The 22,140-nt window shown below is 33.2% G+C and overlaps 1 protein-coding gene across 7 annotated transcripts in view; it reads right to left on the bottom strand.

The window, feature by feature from the left end:
- Positions 1-22,140, bottom strand: part of Chl1 (cell adhesion molecule L1-like) — a 194,421-nt gene that overhangs the window by 72,300 nt on the left and 99,981 nt on the right. For 6 of the 7 annotated variants that reach the window (XM_005383759.2, XM_005383757.2, XM_013513790.1 and 3 more), the window contains 3 exons: positions 8,127-8,307; positions 2,397-2,502; positions 1,253-1,440 (listed from right to left, as the gene is read on the bottom strand). In XM_005383759.2, coding sequence (XP_005383816.1) covers positions 1,253-1,440; positions 2,397-2,502; positions 8,127-8,217 — 385 coding nt within the window. In that variant the 5' untranslated portion in view covers positions 8,218-8,307. Of the gene's footprint in view, positions 1-1,252; positions 1,441-2,396; positions 2,503-8,126; positions 8,308-18,318; positions 18,340-22,140 lie in introns of those variants that run through there. The other variant, XM_013513792.1, reaches the window with a different exon arrangement.

Consider the following 22,140-nt stretch of genomic DNA (forward strand, 5'->3'; position numbering starts at 1 on the left):
GGAAACCAAACTCACGACCTTGCGCTTGCCAGGCAAGCACTTTTGCCGCTGAGCTAAATCCCCAGCCCCTACATTTATATTTATTTTCAGCTTTTTTATCTTTCTGCTACTCTAACTTTTCTTTTTTTCTTCTTTCTTACTTTGTTCTGCTCCCATGTACCACATAGCTTGATAATCATTCACTTTTTCTATATTTTTAGTGTAATTACAAATTTTAAAATTCATACTTTAGTTATAGGAGTATAAATGATGGGTAGTTTTTATCTATATTATATACAGTGTTTACAATTTAAATACAGTCTCATCACCTAACTTCAAGAAAAATATTCTTATTTTTTGTTTGTTTCTTCCCCTGCTCCCATCCACAAGTATATACATTCTCTTACCTTTAGGACTTTCTATCATTTACTTCAGTTTCTAGGGCTCTACAAGAAGAAACTCTTGAATAGAAGTTGACTGACCATTTTATTTATAAGAATTTACCCTATGAAATTTTTAGTTAGAACTATGTAAAGTTAGGAAACTTAACATCAGTGAATGTAAATGAGCAAATACTAAAAATAGTTATCAGTAACTCATCACATATGCAAAATATGCTAATAATTAAATAAATTAAACTTGCTGGCAATTGCTGGTTAATAGCACAGTTAATAGCAAAGTGTTTTACAATGTTTTTTATTTCTAGGACAAATTACTGGTAGCTCATACTCCTAGTGGACACACATTTAAATTAAGTAAGACAGTGCAACTTGTCTTGCTACATCTAACAAGATGAGTACAAGTTGCCTGGTAATTTGTCATTGGGAGCATCTAAGAGCCTATGTAGAATGCTCGGTGTCCCAGAGTCGTTGCATAGGTCGTATGTGTCATATGATACAACCCAAGGTTCGTAGTTTCTCCATCACCTATAATCACAAAGCAAGTTGCATGAAGAGTTGCCTAGCAGAACTTCCAGACCTACAGCTATCTCTATCAAGAAGAAGTAGATTTGTGTTGAACCAGGAGCATTAGAGTTATCTAACATTGCTGATTAACTTAGCTAAATTTAACTAATAATATATTGACCTTAACTGTCATCATGTAAGGCATAATCATGTTTTCCCTTTGTCAGACATGAAGTTAGTGAAACAGAAAAAAGACAGCTATAAAATGATTAAATGAATAATGACTTATTTCATCAGAACCCATGTAATACCTATTCAAAGCTTCATTAAAAATAGTTGTAAAATGAAAACTCTGTTGTAACACTTACTTGGAACTATAAATTCTATTTCTTCTGACATAGCGACTCCTAGCTTATTAGAAGCAAAACAGCGATATTTCCCTTGAAAGTGGGATATGTGCCCCTCGTTTGGAATCTTGAATGTTCCTGAATTATTAGATGCAATTATCGGAGCATCAGAAAGATCGAAAGGCTTATCATCCTTAGTCCAAGAATATCTATAAGATAAAAATAAACAATAATTCTAAAAACATCATACTGTTTCTCAATTTTTAGATGTGTTTATATAAATATACAAAAGCAAGATATTAAAAGGTATACAGTAGAAGATATTAGAATACAAGTAATGATCTCAAAAAAATCTGAGAAATCTTATAAGCCATAAAAATGCACTGACACTGAGAGGATAAATTTGAAGGTAGGTTTTATGCTGTTTCTTTTAAATTAATTATTTTAAAATTTTTCCAATTAAAAGTGCAATTCTATTGTTATTAGTATTTAGAGACTGCAAAGAAAGAGACTACAACAGATATAAATATATAATATGGTTTTGGGTGTATGTGTGTAAAGAGCTTATTCATAAGTAAGAAACAACATCAAATTTTATTACTTGCTTATATTTCTTAGTAGTACTTTTATATTCATTTGTCATATATTTCTAACCATGCTAACTTAACAACTTTGCCAATTGAATTGTTTCAGTTTTACATGGGTACTAAATACAACTTTTACGCAAACCTTATGTCACATAATATGAGACAATATACTTAATCATCTCAACATTTTCCTTTCAATTGTGATAAAAATCCTACATTTTTATTAATACTTACCCAAATATTCCTTTAGGCCAATTCCTTAGAAATAATATCAGTTACCTGATAGTAAAATAATTTTTTTATGGTTTTTGGTAAATGTTGCAGAACTTTATACATACAATTAAATTCCCACTGCACTCTCAGCACTGGGACAATGTGGATAATGATGTAAAAAGTCTTATCTAACACATGCAAAATAACCAAACTTTATTTTTATACACATAACGTTGCTTGGAAACCTTAACTTTCAACCATATGAAGTTTTACAGTCCTGTAAGTTTGTGATAGTTAGATAGAAACACAGTAGGAAGAAGGACAGCACACTTTTAAAGAATCGTTCAATTTGAAGAGATACTCACACTGGCTCTGGATTTCCTTTAGCTTCACATTCAATTTGAAAATACTCGTCAAAGGGAAAGGCAACTTGCACTTTTGACTGTTTTATGATTGTTGGAACCTGTTGAACTAAATGTTAAAAAGATACATTTAAAGCACAAGACTTTCAAAGACTGAACAAGGTTTATTTACATATAGAACAAATCAAACGTGCTTTCTGAATTAAAAAGTTCATACAAGATGAAAATCACAGAACAAATCTGACTTCCTCTTTGCAAAATATATGTTACTTCTAAGAAATATACCTCCTTGGCACCATTTCATGATACTGTATTAATTTTACTTAACACCAAAATCATGTAGCAATTCATAAGCAGAAAAAATGTCTTATCACATTTTTAAAATATCTCTTAAAAATCATTGGCATTAAACCAGCCATGGTAATGCATGCCTGTAATCTCAGCACTGTAGAGGTAAAGCGGAAGAATTTCCTGGACTTCCCGGCCAATCTGGGCTGCATAGTGAGTTCAAGTCCAGCCTTAACACCGTAGAGAGACCTTATCTCAAAATATACCAAATAAAAAATAATAATAATAATTTTTTAGTTTATGTTGACATGCATATGCATTTTTCCTTAGTTCAGTAATTTTGAAAGTGATAGCTTTCCATACTTCTATTGACATTATAATTAATTTATTGCTTTTACATTGTTTCTTCCCACTGATGTAATATAATTTGTTGATAATTCTCCTATTACTAGCAATTAGATTCCTTTCCATTTCTTTCTTATCAAGTAACATATTTCAACCAATATCTTTGAGTATATAGATTTTTCTTCTTTTGAGTAAGGAGTTGTGCTAAGTTTCTTAGCATGGTCAAAAATAGCAACGATTCTTGATAAATGCTGTGGTCATTTCACCACAGGACATTTATTGAAGCAGTGCATGATTACACTGGTTCCTGATCTATTTGCCACCACCGCATGCTAGCCCAGGAAAATGATGAGAGGGTACTATTTATTAGAAAAGAAAATAGACTCTTCTCATACTCTTTAATTTCCACTTATTTTGTTAATACTTTTTTAAAACTTTTGCTAAAAATACTTTTAATAATAAGTATTAACAATACTTTTCTTCATGAGCAATTTTAGTGATTGTCATTTTCCACTTATAAATTTTTCCTTCCCCAATTATATATTGGGAATTTGAGTTATTTTATTTTTCCCTTATAATGATAATATTCAGAAAGTTAATTAGCCTTCAAGGCAAATTCTTTTTAAGAACTTTTTTTTCGTATGGGGAATTGAATTCGGGGCCTCTCGCTTGCGAGGCAGGCATTGCACCACTGAGCTACATCCCCGGCTCTTGAAGTAGGCATTAGCTTTGCTTCTCACCTAGTCACTCAGCCAGGTGACTCTGACCATCCTGACTAGCAATAAATACATTAAAATATAAATAAATAAACAAACAAATAGTACTAAGGTTGAAGGTATGAGTTTGGTTTAAATCTTGAAATGTGACACAGACCGTACATGGGAAGATCTACTGTGGATACGCAGTCGGCATTTTTTTTTAATTGAAACTTTCTTCAGTACACGTTTTAGAACTCTAATAAGAGCATAGTGTCAAATTTATAAAGAAATGTAAACTCTTTAGCAGCAGGAACTGACTTTAGCAAATGTATTTTCAGAAATGCAATTGAGAGACAGGCATAGAGCCTGAGTTAAATAATATTCCACAGTCAAGCTATAAATGGGACTATAAAAGCTGTGAGGTTGGGAATGGCCCAGCACACTCTCTCTGTTTTCACATTTGTGAAATTTAGGATTCTGAATAGATACGTTATTCTCAAACATTTTCGTTAAGACTCCATCAGTTCCTCATAAGACATTCCGAAGTGCTTTTCTTAGTATGGGCTATAGACAACCATATTGACTATATTGAAAATTAAAAAAAAATTCTTTAGGATATTGATTTATAAATTCATTGAAAATGTGCTTTGTTATAATAAATAACAATTATAAAAACCTTTCTGTTGCAGTAGTTTAATTTGTATGAAGTGAGTGTTGTAGGCAACTGAGTTAGATATATTATAGGCAGTCAGAAGGGCTAGGCCCTCAAAGGAGCCAGTGTGGAAGAGGAGATACCTTGTAACTGTGGGAAAGACAGATACCTCCAGCTGCGGATCAGACCTCAAGACAAAGATAAGACCAATGCACCCATGCACTTCCTAAGGGTAAACATCAGGGACTGATACCCTAAATAGGTTACATCACCTTGAGAAAGCCAGCAAAAGCCATTTAACCCAAACCCCTAAGGAAAAACCCCTGTTCTGTATTTCTGTCCTCTTGCTACATGACTTGCTTCCCCATTTGATTCCAATTTAGTCAATTTTACCTGGGCAATTATACTTGTAATCTTATTGGCTAACAATAGTATTGTCCCACCTCATGCCCACCTTGTGATTTCCCATGTTTCCTGCCATGAACCCGCTCCACATCTTGGGTTTGCTCTATAAAGGTCCCTAGAAAATTCAGGGTCCTTGGCAACCCACTTAGGTCCCCTTCTGTCCCTCTCTCAGACAGAAGCTTTCTTTTCTCCAATAAATATATTCTGCTCTTAACCTCCATTGTTCCTAAAATTCATTCTTTGATTTTAGAGAACATGAACTCATGCCAGATATCTATAGATTGGAAATTTATTTCCCCTATATGAATAGGAAGAAATCAGCCATAAACAGATATGCAGTGAAAAAATTGGCGGTTTTTTACAGTCCTTCTGATAATCGTGGATATGGTTTTCTGTACAGTGCACCAAAGTACAGCAAATGCTAGTTTGTTAAATGTTAAATTGTGATGTGGAATCTGAAATCTACCAAAAAACTTTTACTATTCCATCACATTAAATAATTTCATCCATTTTAATCTATGCATATCTTGTAACATCTCACAGTGGTCATCTAGGAAAAATGTATTGGCTCACTGAATTCTTCAGATCTTCATGTAGTGGCACATTTCATTCAGAACATGAAAAATACATTTCTGTTAAAATTACCACTGATCTAATCAGAGAAGTCATGTGTTGCAAAGCTCTCCAGCTCAGAGCAAGGGATACAAATTTTTCACAGTTTTGATTTTTGCTTGAAAACTCACATTTTATCATTGACAACACACTCTTCCAGTTTATCTGAAAGTGACAAGGTCAACCGATTCATTTTGGGAAATGTATCTGCCCGATATACATCTGAGCAACCATAATTTGTCTGTCATTTATACTTTCAACTAAAAATAGTATTGGGTCTTTAGCAATGACATAATCAAGGAACAAACACAATCATCCTACTTTTATACAGCTGAATTGCTTTATGTCTATCTTTCAGTTCATTCCAATATTAGAAGAAATGTACTTAAAAGTGGAGAATGCATAAAGTTAGCATTGTTTAATGGCTTCAACAATTACAGCCTTAGCAAAACTGTTTAGGTTTGTTTTGTCTTCTGGATGTTTTTATCAATCAGAAGAGGACATTTGATTATTAGTGCAATTTGGTGCCAAAGCCTTGCCCAGTGCTAGAGCAACAGTTTTCTCACTACTGCTTGCATACATCCACGTAAGTCACACTGAGAGTGAAAATAAAGGACCACTAGCGTTTTAGTGCTATTTTCAAGAGTTTGATCTCGTAAACCACCTGAATGTGCAGTGTCTCTGTGATCCCAAGGACTCCATGAACCACAGTTTCAGCATCAATAGCAAATGTAGAATAATAACTAAATGCTCTTTCCAATTGTAAAAATCTGATAAGTGAACATTATTAGCTTACAGACATTAATGCAAATCCAGTCATTAGCCATTGGATATTCATAAAATTTTAACATGCAAGAAATGTCCTGTCTTCATTGATATTTACCTTGTCTCTGATTAATACCATTCCTAAGTAGACTGGAGGTTGGGCTTGTTGCAAATTCATTTTATTTAAATTATACTTGAGTTATAAATGTTGGATGATGACACACAATGGCCACAGTCTCTAAGATATCAGCTAATAACTCAAAAACAACTTCTTTATTACAACGTTATTCTTTCTTAAATATGCTAAGGTTGTAAAGGCTTTGCAGCAGCTAATTATTCAAGGAATGGAGCTAATAAACTTCGGGTGTTTGTATGAATATATAGTCGATCTTATAAATCCTTTCCTCTATAATTAGGCCAATTACAGAGATACCAGACTCTTTGAGATTCAAGTTGGGTACCTGCCTTGGCCACGTTTACTAGTGAGTGCTCTAGAGTACTGAAATAAATGGATAATATTCAGTTGTTCTGAAAATATGTTATTAATATTTTATAACAATTGTTATCTAAGGGTGTTGCAGCATGAAAATGCATAAGTCACTCAGACAACCAGAATAAAAATGAGCACCATGGATTAATACAAAATTCCACATCCATCACCACTGAGGATCAAGTAGGAAAAGATGGAGAATACATGTATTTGTTAGAGAATATGATTAGGAAGCTGAATCAGAAAGCCCAGTGACATCTTTGCTGTTTTTACTGGGAATTTCATATTTATATGAAAGAATCCTCTAAAGAGAATTTTAGGGATTCTCAGAATGTTCATACCTAGGCTTTTTGGTGATGAAAACTGATACATTGCATGTAGACTAAAAGACTTTAGTTAAATGTGTAGACAATTTAAAATCTGTATATCCGGAGAACAAACAAGTGGAAATCTTTAAGAAATAGGAGCACTAAGGCTTAATTCTCTGTTGAAAACCATGGACTATGGATTCTTAACTAGGAGGGAGCAGAGGTGTGGAACTACAAATATATATGTGGTATAAAATTGCTACATCAAGTAATTGAAAAGGACCCTTACAAACGGTTTTAAAACATGATAATAAAGCTACTTTTTCTATTGACATTCAGTCTGTCTGATTACTTCAAGGAGGAAAATTTCAGCCCGGTTTTGACACATTTAGTAAGCTAACATTTATTAAATTTTCTGTCATCTAAACTGTAGAACTTAAATAATTTACAATGATCATTCTAATGCTAAGATTCTAATAAATAATAAATTATTCTTGTATTAGAACTCTTCAAGTTATATACAGAAGTAGCAAAAGGAAATATAGTACTGCAATATATGATAAAAATTTCCAACTTATATATATATATATATATATATATATATATATATATATACACACACACAATTATATACTAATCTCTGACTAGGACCTTATATTACAGTATACATTCTATTTAGAGTTAATTTATACTTTCAGTTATAAGAGACTATTTGCTATTTTTATAATTCTGTGTTTTCATTTTTAAAATGCATAATCATCCTGAAAAAGAATATAAAGCTTATTCAATTCCTTCCTGTCTCAGTTGTTGAAAGCCAGTATCTTCTAAATCATAATTCTACTCTAAATAAACTAACCCCTACCATAACATTAAAATCTGTTTGTAATATTTCAGACTATCTTAGATGTACTGCAAAATATCCCCTGATGTACTGGTTACATTTCTTGTCATAGGCCAAGTTTACATAAGATGCTAAATACCTGAGCTACAAAATAATTATTGAAGACAAATATCGACCCACAAAGGATAGAGAAAACATGACTTGTGATGATACACTGATGGAAATATACATAAAATGTCATTTTAAAAGCTATATTCTCAATCCACAAATATTCTACTTAAAGAGCAAAAACAAAATTCCATGGTAGGTATCAAAATCTGTCACTTTACCTGAGAGTGGGATTTCAATTGCTGATGACAATTTTAACAAAAGGAAAATTAGTGACAGGATTAACCTTTTTCCATTCAAAAGTTTCGCCATTGCTCTTCAGGAAGTAAACAACCCAGAAAGATTGAAAATCTTACTGTCTCCTCCTACTTTTCATTTAAAGCTGAAGAAAATTTTAACAACCTGCAAACACAAAAACAAATGGAATTACATATTAGTAGGTAGACACCAAGATGTCAGCACAATAGAAATTAAACATTTTTCTATTTGCTTACTATTCTATTGAACCTGGCCTCTAATAATTCCATAAATATATAATGAGGTTTTCTCACTTCTATACAAAATATAAAAGATTAAATGCATGATGTATTTTAAACCATAAACCATTTTAAATTAATTACATTTGCAATTACTTTTGAAATTTGGTGGTGATTTATTTGGAAGGCATTTGAGCACACTGTACTGTCAATGACTATCATGATAATTTTGCTGGGTGTGGTAGCACACACCTGTAATCCTAGCTCTTGGGAGGGTGAGGTAGATGGATCCCATGAGTCCAAGGCCAGCCTGGCTACAAAGTTTACAGAAATAGAATAAACATTAAATTTTGAATTTTTCTTTAATTTTTCTTACTATTTTTTTCTGAAGCATGATAATAAACATAAATCTAAACATTATTTATAATGTATTCTTAAAAATGAAGTTAAAATGATTTGCTCCAAAATGTGATATTTTTTCCAGTGTATCATATTCCTTTCTTTGCTCTGGGTCAGTTACTGTATTTGTTCAGCCACAAATGTTGATAAAAATGAATACAGAAGTGAGAGAAGCTACTATATTTATATTTAATTCCTTTTACTTTGGTTTTTTGATTTTATCTCAAATTGCAACTCCAGCAACTATAGACCTTTTTCCTTGCTATGTATGTGCATATAGGTCAAATTTAAAGAGCCAACTAAAGCTGTTCTTTTGTGCTATGATTTCGGGAATCTTAAGGAACAGCAGACCTACTTATCCATGTAATTTGAAACAAGTTACTCTGATCATGAAGGAAAATTCTCCTTTGGATTAAATCCCCTCTCCTGAAAGCTATACATTAGTATAACAGCATTATTTTACTTTTCTGTTCCCAAAATTCCCATCTATAAATAGGGCATTAGAAATATTATACTTTCTTGCTTCAGAATATTTGCTAAAATGACAATTCATGTGAGCAATTTTAAGTGCATTCAAATGTATTACAATATGGACCCCCATTTTCCTGACAAAATGAGTTATGTCAATAGAGCAAATAATCTGCAGAAAGAATTCTTTTAATTATAAAAAGCAGACATTGCTTGAACTTCAGAAACTGAGCTCTTCTCATTTGCCCAAAGTTGGGAGACATTGATCCGCATACCTATTTTGAAGATGAAAAGTCTAAAGAATATTAATGGCTTGGCCTTTGAGGATTTTTTCTTTGTCTTCTGAAATAGTTTTATAATAGCCATCTAAATTCATTGTTTACAGCTACATATCACTCTTTACCTGCAATTTATCATTTAATATTCTGTCTCATTAATATTCAATGCTGATTGCTTTAATAGTAGTGCATATATGGGTTTAATGAGTTGCCCTCTATTTGTCAGAAGCAAGCCTTTTAAAACCATGATGCTATTAGGAGACCATATTTCCAGATTAATATCTCATACATCATCCCACCTAGAAATAAGGACAGCCAATAAGTGAGAACAGGCTCAATTTCAATTACTCTCCTGATTTAGGCGAGCAAGTTCAATGGTCTCTAATTGCTATAGAACAATAGCTCATAGGAACTAATTCTTCAGTAGTGGTAATCTGACTTTGGAATTGCAATGGAATTAACCAAGAAAATGTCCATGGTCTTAACCCAAGAAAGTCTATCCCATAAAAAGATGCCAGATTGAACCCCCACTATAAAATAAATGCAATTGCATTCCTGGACCTAGCAAATACTGATGACATCATCAGTTTTGAGTATAGATACTGGTGAATTCTACATCTGACCTTATCTCCTGAAGAAATTAGCTGCAATTTACATGAGATTGATGTATGCTTACAGACTGCAAGACTGTGATTATTGAAAGTTAAAATGTGACCCCCTGCAATCAAGATTCCATTAGGTGATGAAGGAATCCCTAAGATAGTTTTGCAGCTGAAAAAGAAAGTCAGCCTGCATTTCATTGTCAAGTGTATAAAGGGCATAGTGTTGAGTAATTCTGTTTTGCAGCAGTAAGACAGCAATAAAATTATATCCCTATTTATCTTCTTTGAAAGAATGAGCTTAAATGCTTCACACTAGACCTTGGAGATAAAAGCAATTATTATATCTCAGGATGGAGCTGACATTTAAGACAAGAGCAAAATATACTAAAATATTTGAAACCTAGCACATGAACCTGATATCTGTTAGTTTATATTAACGATGTTCACACATATCTGAAAATAAGTCAATCAACTTTATGGATCTAAATACATTGGTTTAAATCTTCCTCCTCCCTTAATTCATCTTTAGAAAGAGAAAAATCATCCTCGCTATCTAAGTGAAAGGACAATAGACATTTTAGAAGGTTAGGATACAGCTGACCCTTCATGACTGCCTCAGCTTTTCTAATTTGACTGTGGTACAAGAATTAAAAGCAGAGTGCCCACCTGCAATTCCAGAACATTGGTAAACTGAGGCAGAAAGATTGCAAGTTTGACTCCCACCTGGGCACCTTAAAAGTGAGGTCCAGTCTTAAAATAAATTTCAAAAAATTAAAAAGAGGGGCTGGGTATGTAGCTCAGTGGCAAAGCGCCTGCTTGGCAAGTGCAAGGTCATGAGTTCGATTCCTGGTACTGGAAGAAAAAAAAAAATTAAAAAGAGCTGAGGAAGTAGCTCAGTGTGAAGGCCCTGGGTTCAATCTCCAGCATCAGGGGACAGAAGCGGGCTAAGTAAAATCATGCTGGTTTTGTGACTTTATTATAAATGTGGACAACCATGCATACATCACAGCACTACTTCCAATGCAACAATAAGGAAGTAATGTTCTTGGTCCTTTCTAAACATAGCCTGTAACATATAATCAATATTATAAGGTGATCTCCGAGTTTCTTGTGATTTTACAGGGAATGCACTGGGAATCAAATCCATAGCCTCATATACGGTAGGCAAGCCTACTGAGTATTTAAAAGAGCTGTATGATGCCAAATCCAGGAACAATTTACTCCATTAATTAAATTCATCTTCTGCCTATAGAAATGGAATCGTCAGTTAGTTTAGCCTTTGGGAATTTTATCGGATTTCTTAAGCAAATGCCAGACCAACAGGACAGAGTAATATATAGCAAATAAATGAAAATGGGGTCAGTATAAGAGGTGACTTGATTTACGGCCTCAGGTAGTTAACCTGACCCCTCTTACTCATCTCTACCAGTGCGTGTAATAGCTGCTGCACTATAGCATATTTATGAGGCATAAGTGAAATTATGTATAATTAGCACAAAATAATAAACGAAATGTATGAAAAGTTCCGATGGTAGTGGTCGTTTTCTTAATGGTAATACGATTAGTCTATTAATATTATCTAAAGATTTTGGTTAGCTTGCACGGCTTCCATACAATTTAATATAGAAACAAAGTCAGGACCACTTAAAAAATAGAAGTACAATTTCTGAAGTACTTAGCGGCAAAGTGTGGTAGGGTGGTTGCAAAGGTTTCCTCACATCTCTCATCCTTATCTTCACCCACTTGCAGGATGACTTTACAACTCCTTTCAAGAAGCTGTCTCCTGACCTTTGGAAACTGACAAGCTCGCGACCAACAGAATGAGTTCTGCCTGTAGGTCTCAGGAAGTGCTCTATTTTTAATTCTTTTCTTTCTATCTGGTAACTCTGGTCAGTTATCCTGGGAGCAAGGCCGGCTGCCCTGCCAGAAAATGACAGTCACATTGCACACTACTCCTGTAATCCTGTGCCAATACCCAGCCAGCCACCAAATGTGAAAGGGCAGCCATTCTGGACCAGTCAGACCACGTGACCTGCCGGTTGACAACACGTGTACGAAGCAGCTCAGTCAGTATCATCCAAGACTGACAGATCAGCAGACTCATACAAAGAAGGGAAAGACCTACAAACAGTAGTGTATTTTTCTTTTTATTAAATCAATTGGTCTGGCCGGAGATATAGCTCAGCGACAGCACCTGCCTGGCAAGTGGAGGGTCATGAGTTCGATTCCCGGTACCAAAAAACCATAAAAGACAAAAAAAAGTTGGTCTTAGAGCAGTTGTCATGCAGAAAGAGCTATTTGATATTGAGAAGATAAGATAAAAGGATTGATGAAATATTGGTGATTGATGAAGCTGCACAATACATGTGGAAATTCTAAGCACTATTTTTTTCTATTTCAGACTATCTTTTACTATTTCTGCAATAGAGATATTTTTAATGTCCTGGGCTATTGTGAGTACATTCTGAATAATAATCATTCCTGAATGACCACTGATTCTGTGGAAATCAGAAATCAACCTAACATATTCCAACAACAGTAAAGCGATCTTGTAGGGGGACACTGGAGGGAGTTATGGGAATTATGAAAAAGAATGCTGGCATTTATTTAAAACAAAAACAAAATAAACAAACAGATAAAGAAACTTTCTAAAGTTACCATGGTATATATACCTCTTTTGGTAGAACCAAATTTAGAAAATTTGGAGTTTAAGTATTAGAGTATATGTCTTGTGTATTCTGCTCAAGTAAGATTCAGATTCCTTGTTTGTTTAAGAGGTTTGAAAGTCACAGCTCAACTAAAGAAAATGTAAATCTAATTCACAGTAATTATTTGAATCTTGTCAGCTGTTAGTATATATTCATGGTACATTTTCATCTATCTTTCATGCTTTGATTCTTAGTTTACAAATTCAATGTCACTAAAAGAGATACTTTTAAATTTTATTAATAAAATATAGAGAGGTAGAGATAAAAGTGAATAAAGAATAAAGTCTCACTTTGGAACATAAATATATATATATATATCATAAAATCAAAATATTTTATAATTAGTTCAAAGGTCTCTGCTATTGTTAATGTGCTCTAAATAATAATTATTCCCTAGTAATCATGTGTGTTTTTAAAAAGTCTAATAGCATTGCAGCCAGATTTACTGAGAACACTTTAAAGTTCTCTAATGGTCTTAATGAACTGTAAACACTTTTATTTCCTTTTAACAAGTAAAATGATTAAAATTTGCATACTGAAACTTAAAAATAATGATTTTCCACTTCATCCTAAAAAGGAATAGGCTATGACTAATGTGGTAAATGGATAAAAAGCAACTTAGAGAGGGAGCTATTTTGGTTTTATCTTTGTGAAATATTTCAAGATCATTGGCATTTTCTCTCAGTAATTACTCACAAACATGTTTGGGTCAATTTTCTAAAAAGAAAATACAACAAAGCAAATAAAGTGTTAACTCCTATGATCGCTATTTTAAAATTCTCATTTCTGTGGCAGTTCTCTCACAAAGCAGAAGTGGCAATGACAGTCCCTCTGCCATTTTTTAAAAGATATACAATTTGTGCAGCCAAAATGGGGGTGGAAGGGATGGTGGTGGTGTGATATTACTATTCACCCGGAGACAAGATTAAGCTATCCCAGCCTCAGTGAATTCCAGAGACAGGAATTAACTTTTGCATGCTAAATCATTAAACATTTTCTTACATGGGAAGCTCAAAATATGTCCACAACTTCTAATACAGTAAACAGGAAAGGATATGACTCTGGTATTCTTACAATAATTCTAAAATAACTTAACAGTTTGTATAATGTGCTGGTGGTATTACTTAGAATTGTTTAAATTTCCTTTTCCTTGCACGGTAAAATGGTTTAAGAATCACTGAGCTGCATTAAGCAAGGTGTCTTATGTAAAGCCATCTGACACTTTCATGATAGAGTGGATGTCACCTTCACTTCCCGCTGACCTGAAGTACCCTTTTATGAAACTCCTTTTTATGTGATTTTCAGGTTGGGATAAACTATTCCCTTGATTTGGAAGAGGTCATATGGAGGAGGAGGGCCAGCACATTTCCATAAGCTTGAAGTGTGATCAGAATTACTCAACACAGTACAGCTAAGGAAGGATAAACACAAGGAAAACTAACAAGCTTTTGTTCCATCACCTGCTTGGTTAATACCATAAATCAATTTACAAGTGTCATAAACACAGAATTCCTGAAATAACTGTTAATGACTTTTCACCCTGAAAACAAAGAAAATACTGTACATTATAGCCATGTCCATTCAGACTGTTTCATGTCAGGGAAGTGACAAGACAAAAGAATTGCTTGAAGTGTTAATTCATCCTTCCTGCAGAGCTGGCATATTTTTATACAGCGGTTCAAAGAAATGTAGTGTCTGTTTGAAACAAATTGATTTTATTGGAAAAATGTCAGCTTTAGTTAATAATTATGTGGGGTAAACTAATAACATTAACAATATCATTTATTTAAGTAAATAGCAAATTACTAGTAGTGAGCTCTGATGAGAATATAATGGAATACAGTGTATATATCCATATATATATATATATATATAAAATTCTCTCCTATTCTGAATACTACTCCAACAAATAGTGCACTGAAATGACCTCTACTTCACAGCAGAGGGTAAGAAAGAAAACTACTAGAAATGAACATCATCTGACTGCAAGGATGAATAACATGATCTTACACCCCAATATAAAAGTTATTCTTATGAGATTTTCCACAAAGTAACTTATATATCACTGATGAGCATCTAGAGACTATTTTTTAAAAATAAGAAAAAACATTTATTAAAGTGTACGAAATGTACACGTACAGCTCAGCAAAATTTTCCATACATATAAATTCACTAATTCTTGAATGGTGTAAGAAGTTTTAGTCAGCAAAAACAGTCCTTGAGCTTCATTCCTAGAGGATTTCAGACAGCCCGCTCCCAGAGGATAAAATGTTCGTGCTCCTCTATTCATCCAGGGTAGGTGATGTTTGGATGATGTGGGGCAGTTTTTTGTTGTTAAAATGACTAGAAAATGCGGTTGTCATTTAGTATGCAAGAATCGTGGTTCCCAAATGTGCTGTAATGTTCAGCACTGTCCTTGTCAAAGAACGACCAACCTGAGAAATAACAACTCCACTGTGAGATTTACTGGTGCTTAGTTTGCTTGTTGAAAGGAAATTCTTTCATAAATAATGAATATGTCTTAAGCACTACTATTTAAACAGTCACTTTTGAAGGCAGTTTAATGGTTTTTCCAAAATGATATAATTTATGAATTTAGCATTTGCACCTGTGTTTTTACTCCAAGAAGTTGAAAATATGCCCCAGCGTACTTGTAAATGGATGTTGATAGCAGTTCTATTTATAATTGTCAAAACCTGAAAACAACCAAAATGTCCTCCAATAGGTAAATGGAATGTTACTGCTTGAAAAAGAGAAAGAATGCAGCTTTAATTCACACTCTTTGGGTAAGTAAGCCAATCTGAAAGAGGCTATGTACTGTACTATTTCAACAATATGATACACTACAACAGAAAATTTATGGAGACAGAAAAAGGATTAGCGATTGCCAAGGATGACGAGAGGGGCAAATAGGTAGCACGCATATTACAGAAATTACTTAGAAGAGTATTACAATGGTAAGTACAAGTCAGTGTGCATTTCTCCAAACCCATTCAGTGCTCTACAAGAGTAAAGTCCAAAGTAAACTACAAATATAGGGTAATTCTGATGTGTTGATGTAGGGTTATAATTATAAAAAGTTCTACCCTGGTAGGAAATATTGGTAGTGAAGCAGTCTGTATATATTCGGGTCATAGTAAAAACAACAACAACAACAAAACAACCTCTGCATAGCTTCTGCTCAATTTTGCTGTAAATCATAAGAAGTATCTAAAAAAAAATAAAGCCTAGGTAAAAGTAAAGCTGAAACAGATGAGAAAGCAATTATATAAAAAATTTCAAAACTATAACAAAAAATTGAATTTAAGAAATAGTTTCTAAATTAAAAAAAATCCTCATAATATTTTTCATGTTGTTGACATGAAGTCCTAACTTTCAAGTCATAGATACTAGCACCTTTTAACAAATGGCTATGATATCTACCTGGCAATTGGTGATTGCTCATTTTTACACAATTTCTTATGCTTGTTTATTCTTTTTGTGTCAGTAAATATTCCTTATTTTCTCTTTATTCCTTATATTTCTCAGTTTTGCTCAGTATTATGAAAGGAATTTTCAGAAAGGAAACAGAATGTTCCCAAGTAAGATTTAAAAGAAAATCTTTTTGCCTTATAAATAAATATGAAAATAGTTATTACTGTATCTGGAAAATATTCATAAAAATCAATGATAAATAGAAAATTTTAATAAATACTAAAGTATGTACAAATTTCAACATAAGTAAATATTACATTTAATAAATAGGAGACTGATTAGAAAAAAAAATCTGTTTCACATGCTTTTCATCTGTTTTCCCACTTGTCTATATTAATCAAATGTCTTTAATGAACACACACTATAACTCCTAAAATTAGCATGAACTTTGTACAACCTCATACTCCTATTTATAAAAAAATTTCTACATTTTTGAGGCACATAATACATTCTATTGATAATAGTATTATGCCCGTTAATAAACAAAATTCTCAATAGGTCTTTCTGAAAAAAATGAATGAGTGAATAATGAATTATTTCATATGTACCCACAAAAAATATACTCTGCATAAATGTGGAGTGCCAATTAAATTTTATAACTTTTTGTCATTCAGACAATGACAACCCCCAAATTAAACTCTATGAATTACTTATTAAAGTAAATATGGGTTAGAAAGTTTAAAACATAGCCTGGTGTGGTGGCACAGGCCTGTAATTCCAGCACTCAGGAGTCTGAGGCAGGAGGATCTTTGCGAGTTCGAGGCCAGCCTGGGCTACAAAGTGAGCTCAAAGCAACCTGAACTGCATAGCAAGACCCTTTCTCAAAAACAGAAAAAAAAGAAAGTTTAAAACATGGGGCTGAACATTGCTGGGCTTGCTATACTAATTTTATAAAAGCTAATAGAAATAAAACTTTCAAGGAATATCATTAATTATATCAGTGTCCACTTATGCTCCCCTATATCCATAGGTTTTAGTGGTACAGAAAAGTGCTAAGAGAAAAAAAAAATTAAATTTTCTAAATTTTACTTTATAGTATTTCAACCTTTACAGTGTGAAAGTTACATGATATTACTGAATTTAATTTATCCATAAATGTGAATTTAATTTATTCACAAGTGTAGTCATTATATATATATTCATAATATATTCAAAAGTAGTTAAAATTCTAAACTTCTAGTCAAATGTAGCAGAAGTGCCTACTACATGTAGTTCAGGTATCTTCACTTTGAAAAATGTGAAGTGACTCGTTAGTTACCATAATGGATGTTAGAAGAATATTCTAGCGTAAAATAAGTGTCATTCAATGCAGGTAGAATCACTAGAAATATTCGACCAGACACACTTGAGTGAACAGCATAAAAATATTAAAGGAGCCCTGCAGAAAACAATTTCATTATATCTGACTCCACTTATTCTTGTAATGAATGCTTCTATATCAGAGTCCAATTGGAAGAGTAGTAGAATTCTTCATCTAGAAGATTTTGTCACCTGTCTCTATAGAAGCTTTCTTGCAGAGTTGTATCCCAAAAGTTTCAAAGATTTAAAAGCTAGGACTCTGCTGAGCTAACAGAATATCGGGTAAGACTAGTGCTTGTGTGTACACAGGCACCGGTACATTGTGTTAGCCTCATTTCCTGTCAATGAGACAAAATACCTGACACCAGAAGTGAAAGGAGGAAAGGTTTATTTAGCTCAGTTTGTGAAGGTGTCAGTCCATAGTTGGCTGGCTTTAAGGCAGGGGAGTATGGCAGACAGGCATCTCAGAGGAGAAATAGTCCATGGCAAAGCAGGCCGGAGACAGCCAAGCAGCAAGCAGCAGCAGCAACAAGACTGCCTTCTCTTTCTCCTGTTATATGCCTTCTAAATTGTAAAACTCTTGATTGGTGCCACCCACATCCAGGGTGGGGCTTCCAATATCCACACCAAGAACTATGTTAAACCAATGAGTGGACTAATCCACACACCCTTAATCACAGTATCATACCATTAATCCACATTCACATACCCTATATCTAGGCACTTCCAAAAGGTCCCAACTATGAGTGCATGAGGCTGTGGGGAGGCATCTAGATACAAGCCATAGCAAATATATACACATCCAAAGGCTAATACATATTTGACTTCCTGTACGACTTTAGTTTCAGACTCTTTGGCACACAGGCCCTGGTAGCCAGGTCATGAGAGAATACTAAAAGCTTCATCTTCCTCGAAGACTTGGATGAAACCAATAATCTACAGAAAGAAAAGAAAAATGAACATACTGGATAAGGTCAGGATGCAAACAAGATGAAATTATGATATGCTGTGAACTTTCTGTAGGAATCCATTTTCAGAAAAACATAGTTTTACAAATCTGAGCAAGCTATATACCATTAACCTCAACTAACACCATTTTCAAGGCTTTATCACACGAATTCCAGCAACTGGTACTTGAGTATATGCTTGTTTTTCTTTCATTGTCAAAAGGCATTTAAGGATCTTGTAATGAGTAAGAAAGTCACCATAAGTTTGAACTGCTAGTGACTATGAAGCATATAATATAGTATTAGTAGATGCTTTCAGGGAAAAAGATTGTATGATTACAATGACTCATTCATGGTTTGGGATGTCACACACCTAAGTGTCTATGTCTATGCTACTTTAGCAACACTGCTTTTATTGCCATTTCTGTGTTGTTTTCATATTTTTTCCACTTTCTGAAACAAAACCACTTAGGGTAATTGATGGTTAAAAATGAAAAAATTCATATAGTGCTATTGAAAACTTTAAAAGTATTTTCTCTTAAAACATAGATTATCAACTTAGTAGCTAAAAACACAAATAATTCTATTAAAATGGAAAAAAATAACTGAATAGATAAATTCTAAATGGCAAAATACATTTAAAATTTTTTCAATATTATTAGCCATCAGGAAAATACAAATCAAAATCAAAATGTGCTAGCCTCTCACTCCCATTAGAATGACTGTTTTCAGAAAGAGAAGCAATAACAAATGCTGGTAAGGATGTGGAAAATGGGAACATTTATATATTGTTAATAAGAGTGCAAATGAGTATAGCTAATATGAAAAAAAATTGAAGTTTGAATTAAAAACAAAATTACCATATGATATATCAATTGATCTCCTGTATATAAATTCAAAGGATATGAAATCAGTATGTTGGAAAAATATCTGCACTCCAATGTTCACTGCAGCACTATTCCTAAATGTAAACATATAGAACCAACCTGAATGCCCATTATCAAACAAACGGATAAGAAAAATGTCATATATATGCATATGCACATACTATCCCCAACACATATATGAAATCAGAATGAAATCCTGCCATTTGAAGCCACCTGTATAGACTTGGAAATTATAATGTTAAGTAAGGTAAACCGAAAATACAATATCAAGTAGCACAAGATTTCACTCTTGTGTGGAGCTAAAAAAGACTGAACTCATAGAAGTAGAAACTGGAATAGTGGTACCTAAGGCTGGAGACTGTAGGGGAGCAGGAATATGAGGAGAGACTTTTTTGTAAGGAGTATCAGAAAAGAAGAATAAATTCTGCTTCATTATTACACAAAACAGTAATTATGTTAACAACATGGTATCATATAAATAAAAGTACAATAGTGGATTGAGTGTGTGCATAACAAACATATTATAAATGTTTGAGATTATAGATAATTATTTTCACTTTGTGATAATACATATGCCAAAATATCACACTGTGCCTAGTCAATATGTGCAATTACTACCTGTCAATTAGGAAACTACTCTTCAAAATTTTAGTTTGTAAAAGTTTTCCTCTAGTAAATTCAAACTTTTCAGGGGAAACATAATGAAGCACAGTACTTATGACCACAGAGATTCAGGACACATTAAAGAAATAATGTTTGTGTACAAGCACATGCCAGAGGTTGGCTAAGAAAGATTTATTTTAAAATGTAAGTATTTTTATTTCAAGTAGTCTGACAGATGTGTGAGTACCTAGGATATGTTAGTAGAAATTTCAGTCTTGTCCCTGCGTATTCTGAGAGCAATCTTATTCTTCTCAAGCCATATGATGCAAATTATGATTTCCAGGTACTTATAGAAAATTTATAAAGAGCTTATAACTTTCTTTGGCTCATCTTCTGCTCTGATGATGATAGTAGAGCTGACAAGTTTGATTGATCATTCTTTGAACTTTATGAAAAGAATTAATGCAGAACTCTTTGCAATGACTCAGGTCTCTAAACCCTTCGTATCTTATACTCACTTTCCATGAATAAGAAATCAGAACAGGAAAGCGCTATCATCTTATATATCATTTTGAACTGATTAGCTTCTTTTACTTGAATAATAAGAGACACAACTTTCAGGGTACAGTTAAATAGCTTACTCAAATATATATGCTTAGTAACATTGAGGCTTTGTTTTAAATATTAATAATATTTTTAAAAATTACAGTCAAATTTTATCATATAAAATCTTAGATTGATTTGTTCTTATTTTACAATAAAAATATGCCCATTGTAAAAAAAAAAAGAAAGGCAAGAAATATAAGGTGTTAAAAATTTAAAGATTGTATAACTTTCTTCTCATTTCTTCTAGGCAGCATTTCAAGTATGACAGACACTTCTAATTATATTTTTATTTAGTTAGACATTTAAAATAATGTTCATTTTATTTACATAGTAAATCCATTTTTATTCCCTACATATATGAATGGTGCATTTTATAAGAAATTATCTGTATGATAATTTGCTAAGTGAAAAGGCAAGTTGTAGGGTGATACCCATAGAACTAGCAGGATAAAAAAATGGGGTTTTCCTGGGAAAGTCACAAGTCACTGGTAATTCTGATTGTATTTCAGGAAATGAATAAATGAGAGAAACACCATGGAGGAGCCTATACTTCTGCGGTTATAAAGTATAATTAAATCAAAGTCACTGCTAGTATTTGTCCTTAAGTTTGTCCCCATCGCAACATTAATTCATGCATTTACTATGAATTTTCTTCTATCCTTTTCTTTTACATATGTTTTTGTGTCTCCATATGTTTTTGTGTCTCCAAAGAAAATACCATAGTTGCTGAAATGTCCTGATTAGCAAGTGACAGCCACAAAGAAAGTGTTCCATAAGTGACTGGTGAAACCTAACATGAACCAAAGTGACTTTTAGCCAGGTAATTTCTTCTGTGTTGTACAGATCTTCCCTTGGATGGAAGAAATCAATCTAATCTCTTGCTGCTAACACATCATTAGCTCTAAGAAATTATAGCTTCAGTGAGATCATGTTTTTATAAATGTTGTTTGTCATGTAATATAAATTCAATATATATAACACAGTTAAAAGGAAATAAATTTTATGTATCATCAGATAGGAGTACAGTATAATTTATTACAAAGTAATTGATAAAATAAAGCCTTCCACTCAGTCATCTAAAGAATGACTTCTTTTTAGAAGAACATAGATAAGCAGCAATTACACTTGTTAGGTTAAAACTACCACAGAACAGGAACTACTGTGGGACAATGCTGCATCTCTTCCCAAGTAGTGATTTTTGTAGCAAAAGTTCTGCATTTGCAGCTCACACTTTTAACTGGACCATGTTGAGTCTTAGTAAAGATTATAACTGCAAAGTTGCAAAAGAATCCATTCTCTTAACAACCAAATATGAAGTACACTAAGTGTTGAACTAGTCAGTGGAGGAGAAGGCAATGGAACTCCGAAGGTAACTTGGGGTTCCAACAAGTCATTATTTTTTGGGAGGTGCAGTTAGAATTCTCCATAAAAGTCTAGGATTGTCATCTGCTGCCTGAAGCACTAGATTATCTGAAAGAGAGGTCAGTG

The sequence above is a fragment of the Chinchilla lanigera genome, unplaced genomic scaffold, assembly GCF_000276665.1.
Source record: "Chinchilla lanigera isolate Chin_1 unplaced genomic scaffold, ChiLan1.0 scaffold00020, whole genome shotgun sequence".
In the NCBI taxonomy this organism is placed as follows: Eukaryota; Metazoa; Chordata; class Mammalia; order Rodentia; family Chinchillidae; genus Chinchilla; species Chinchilla lanigera.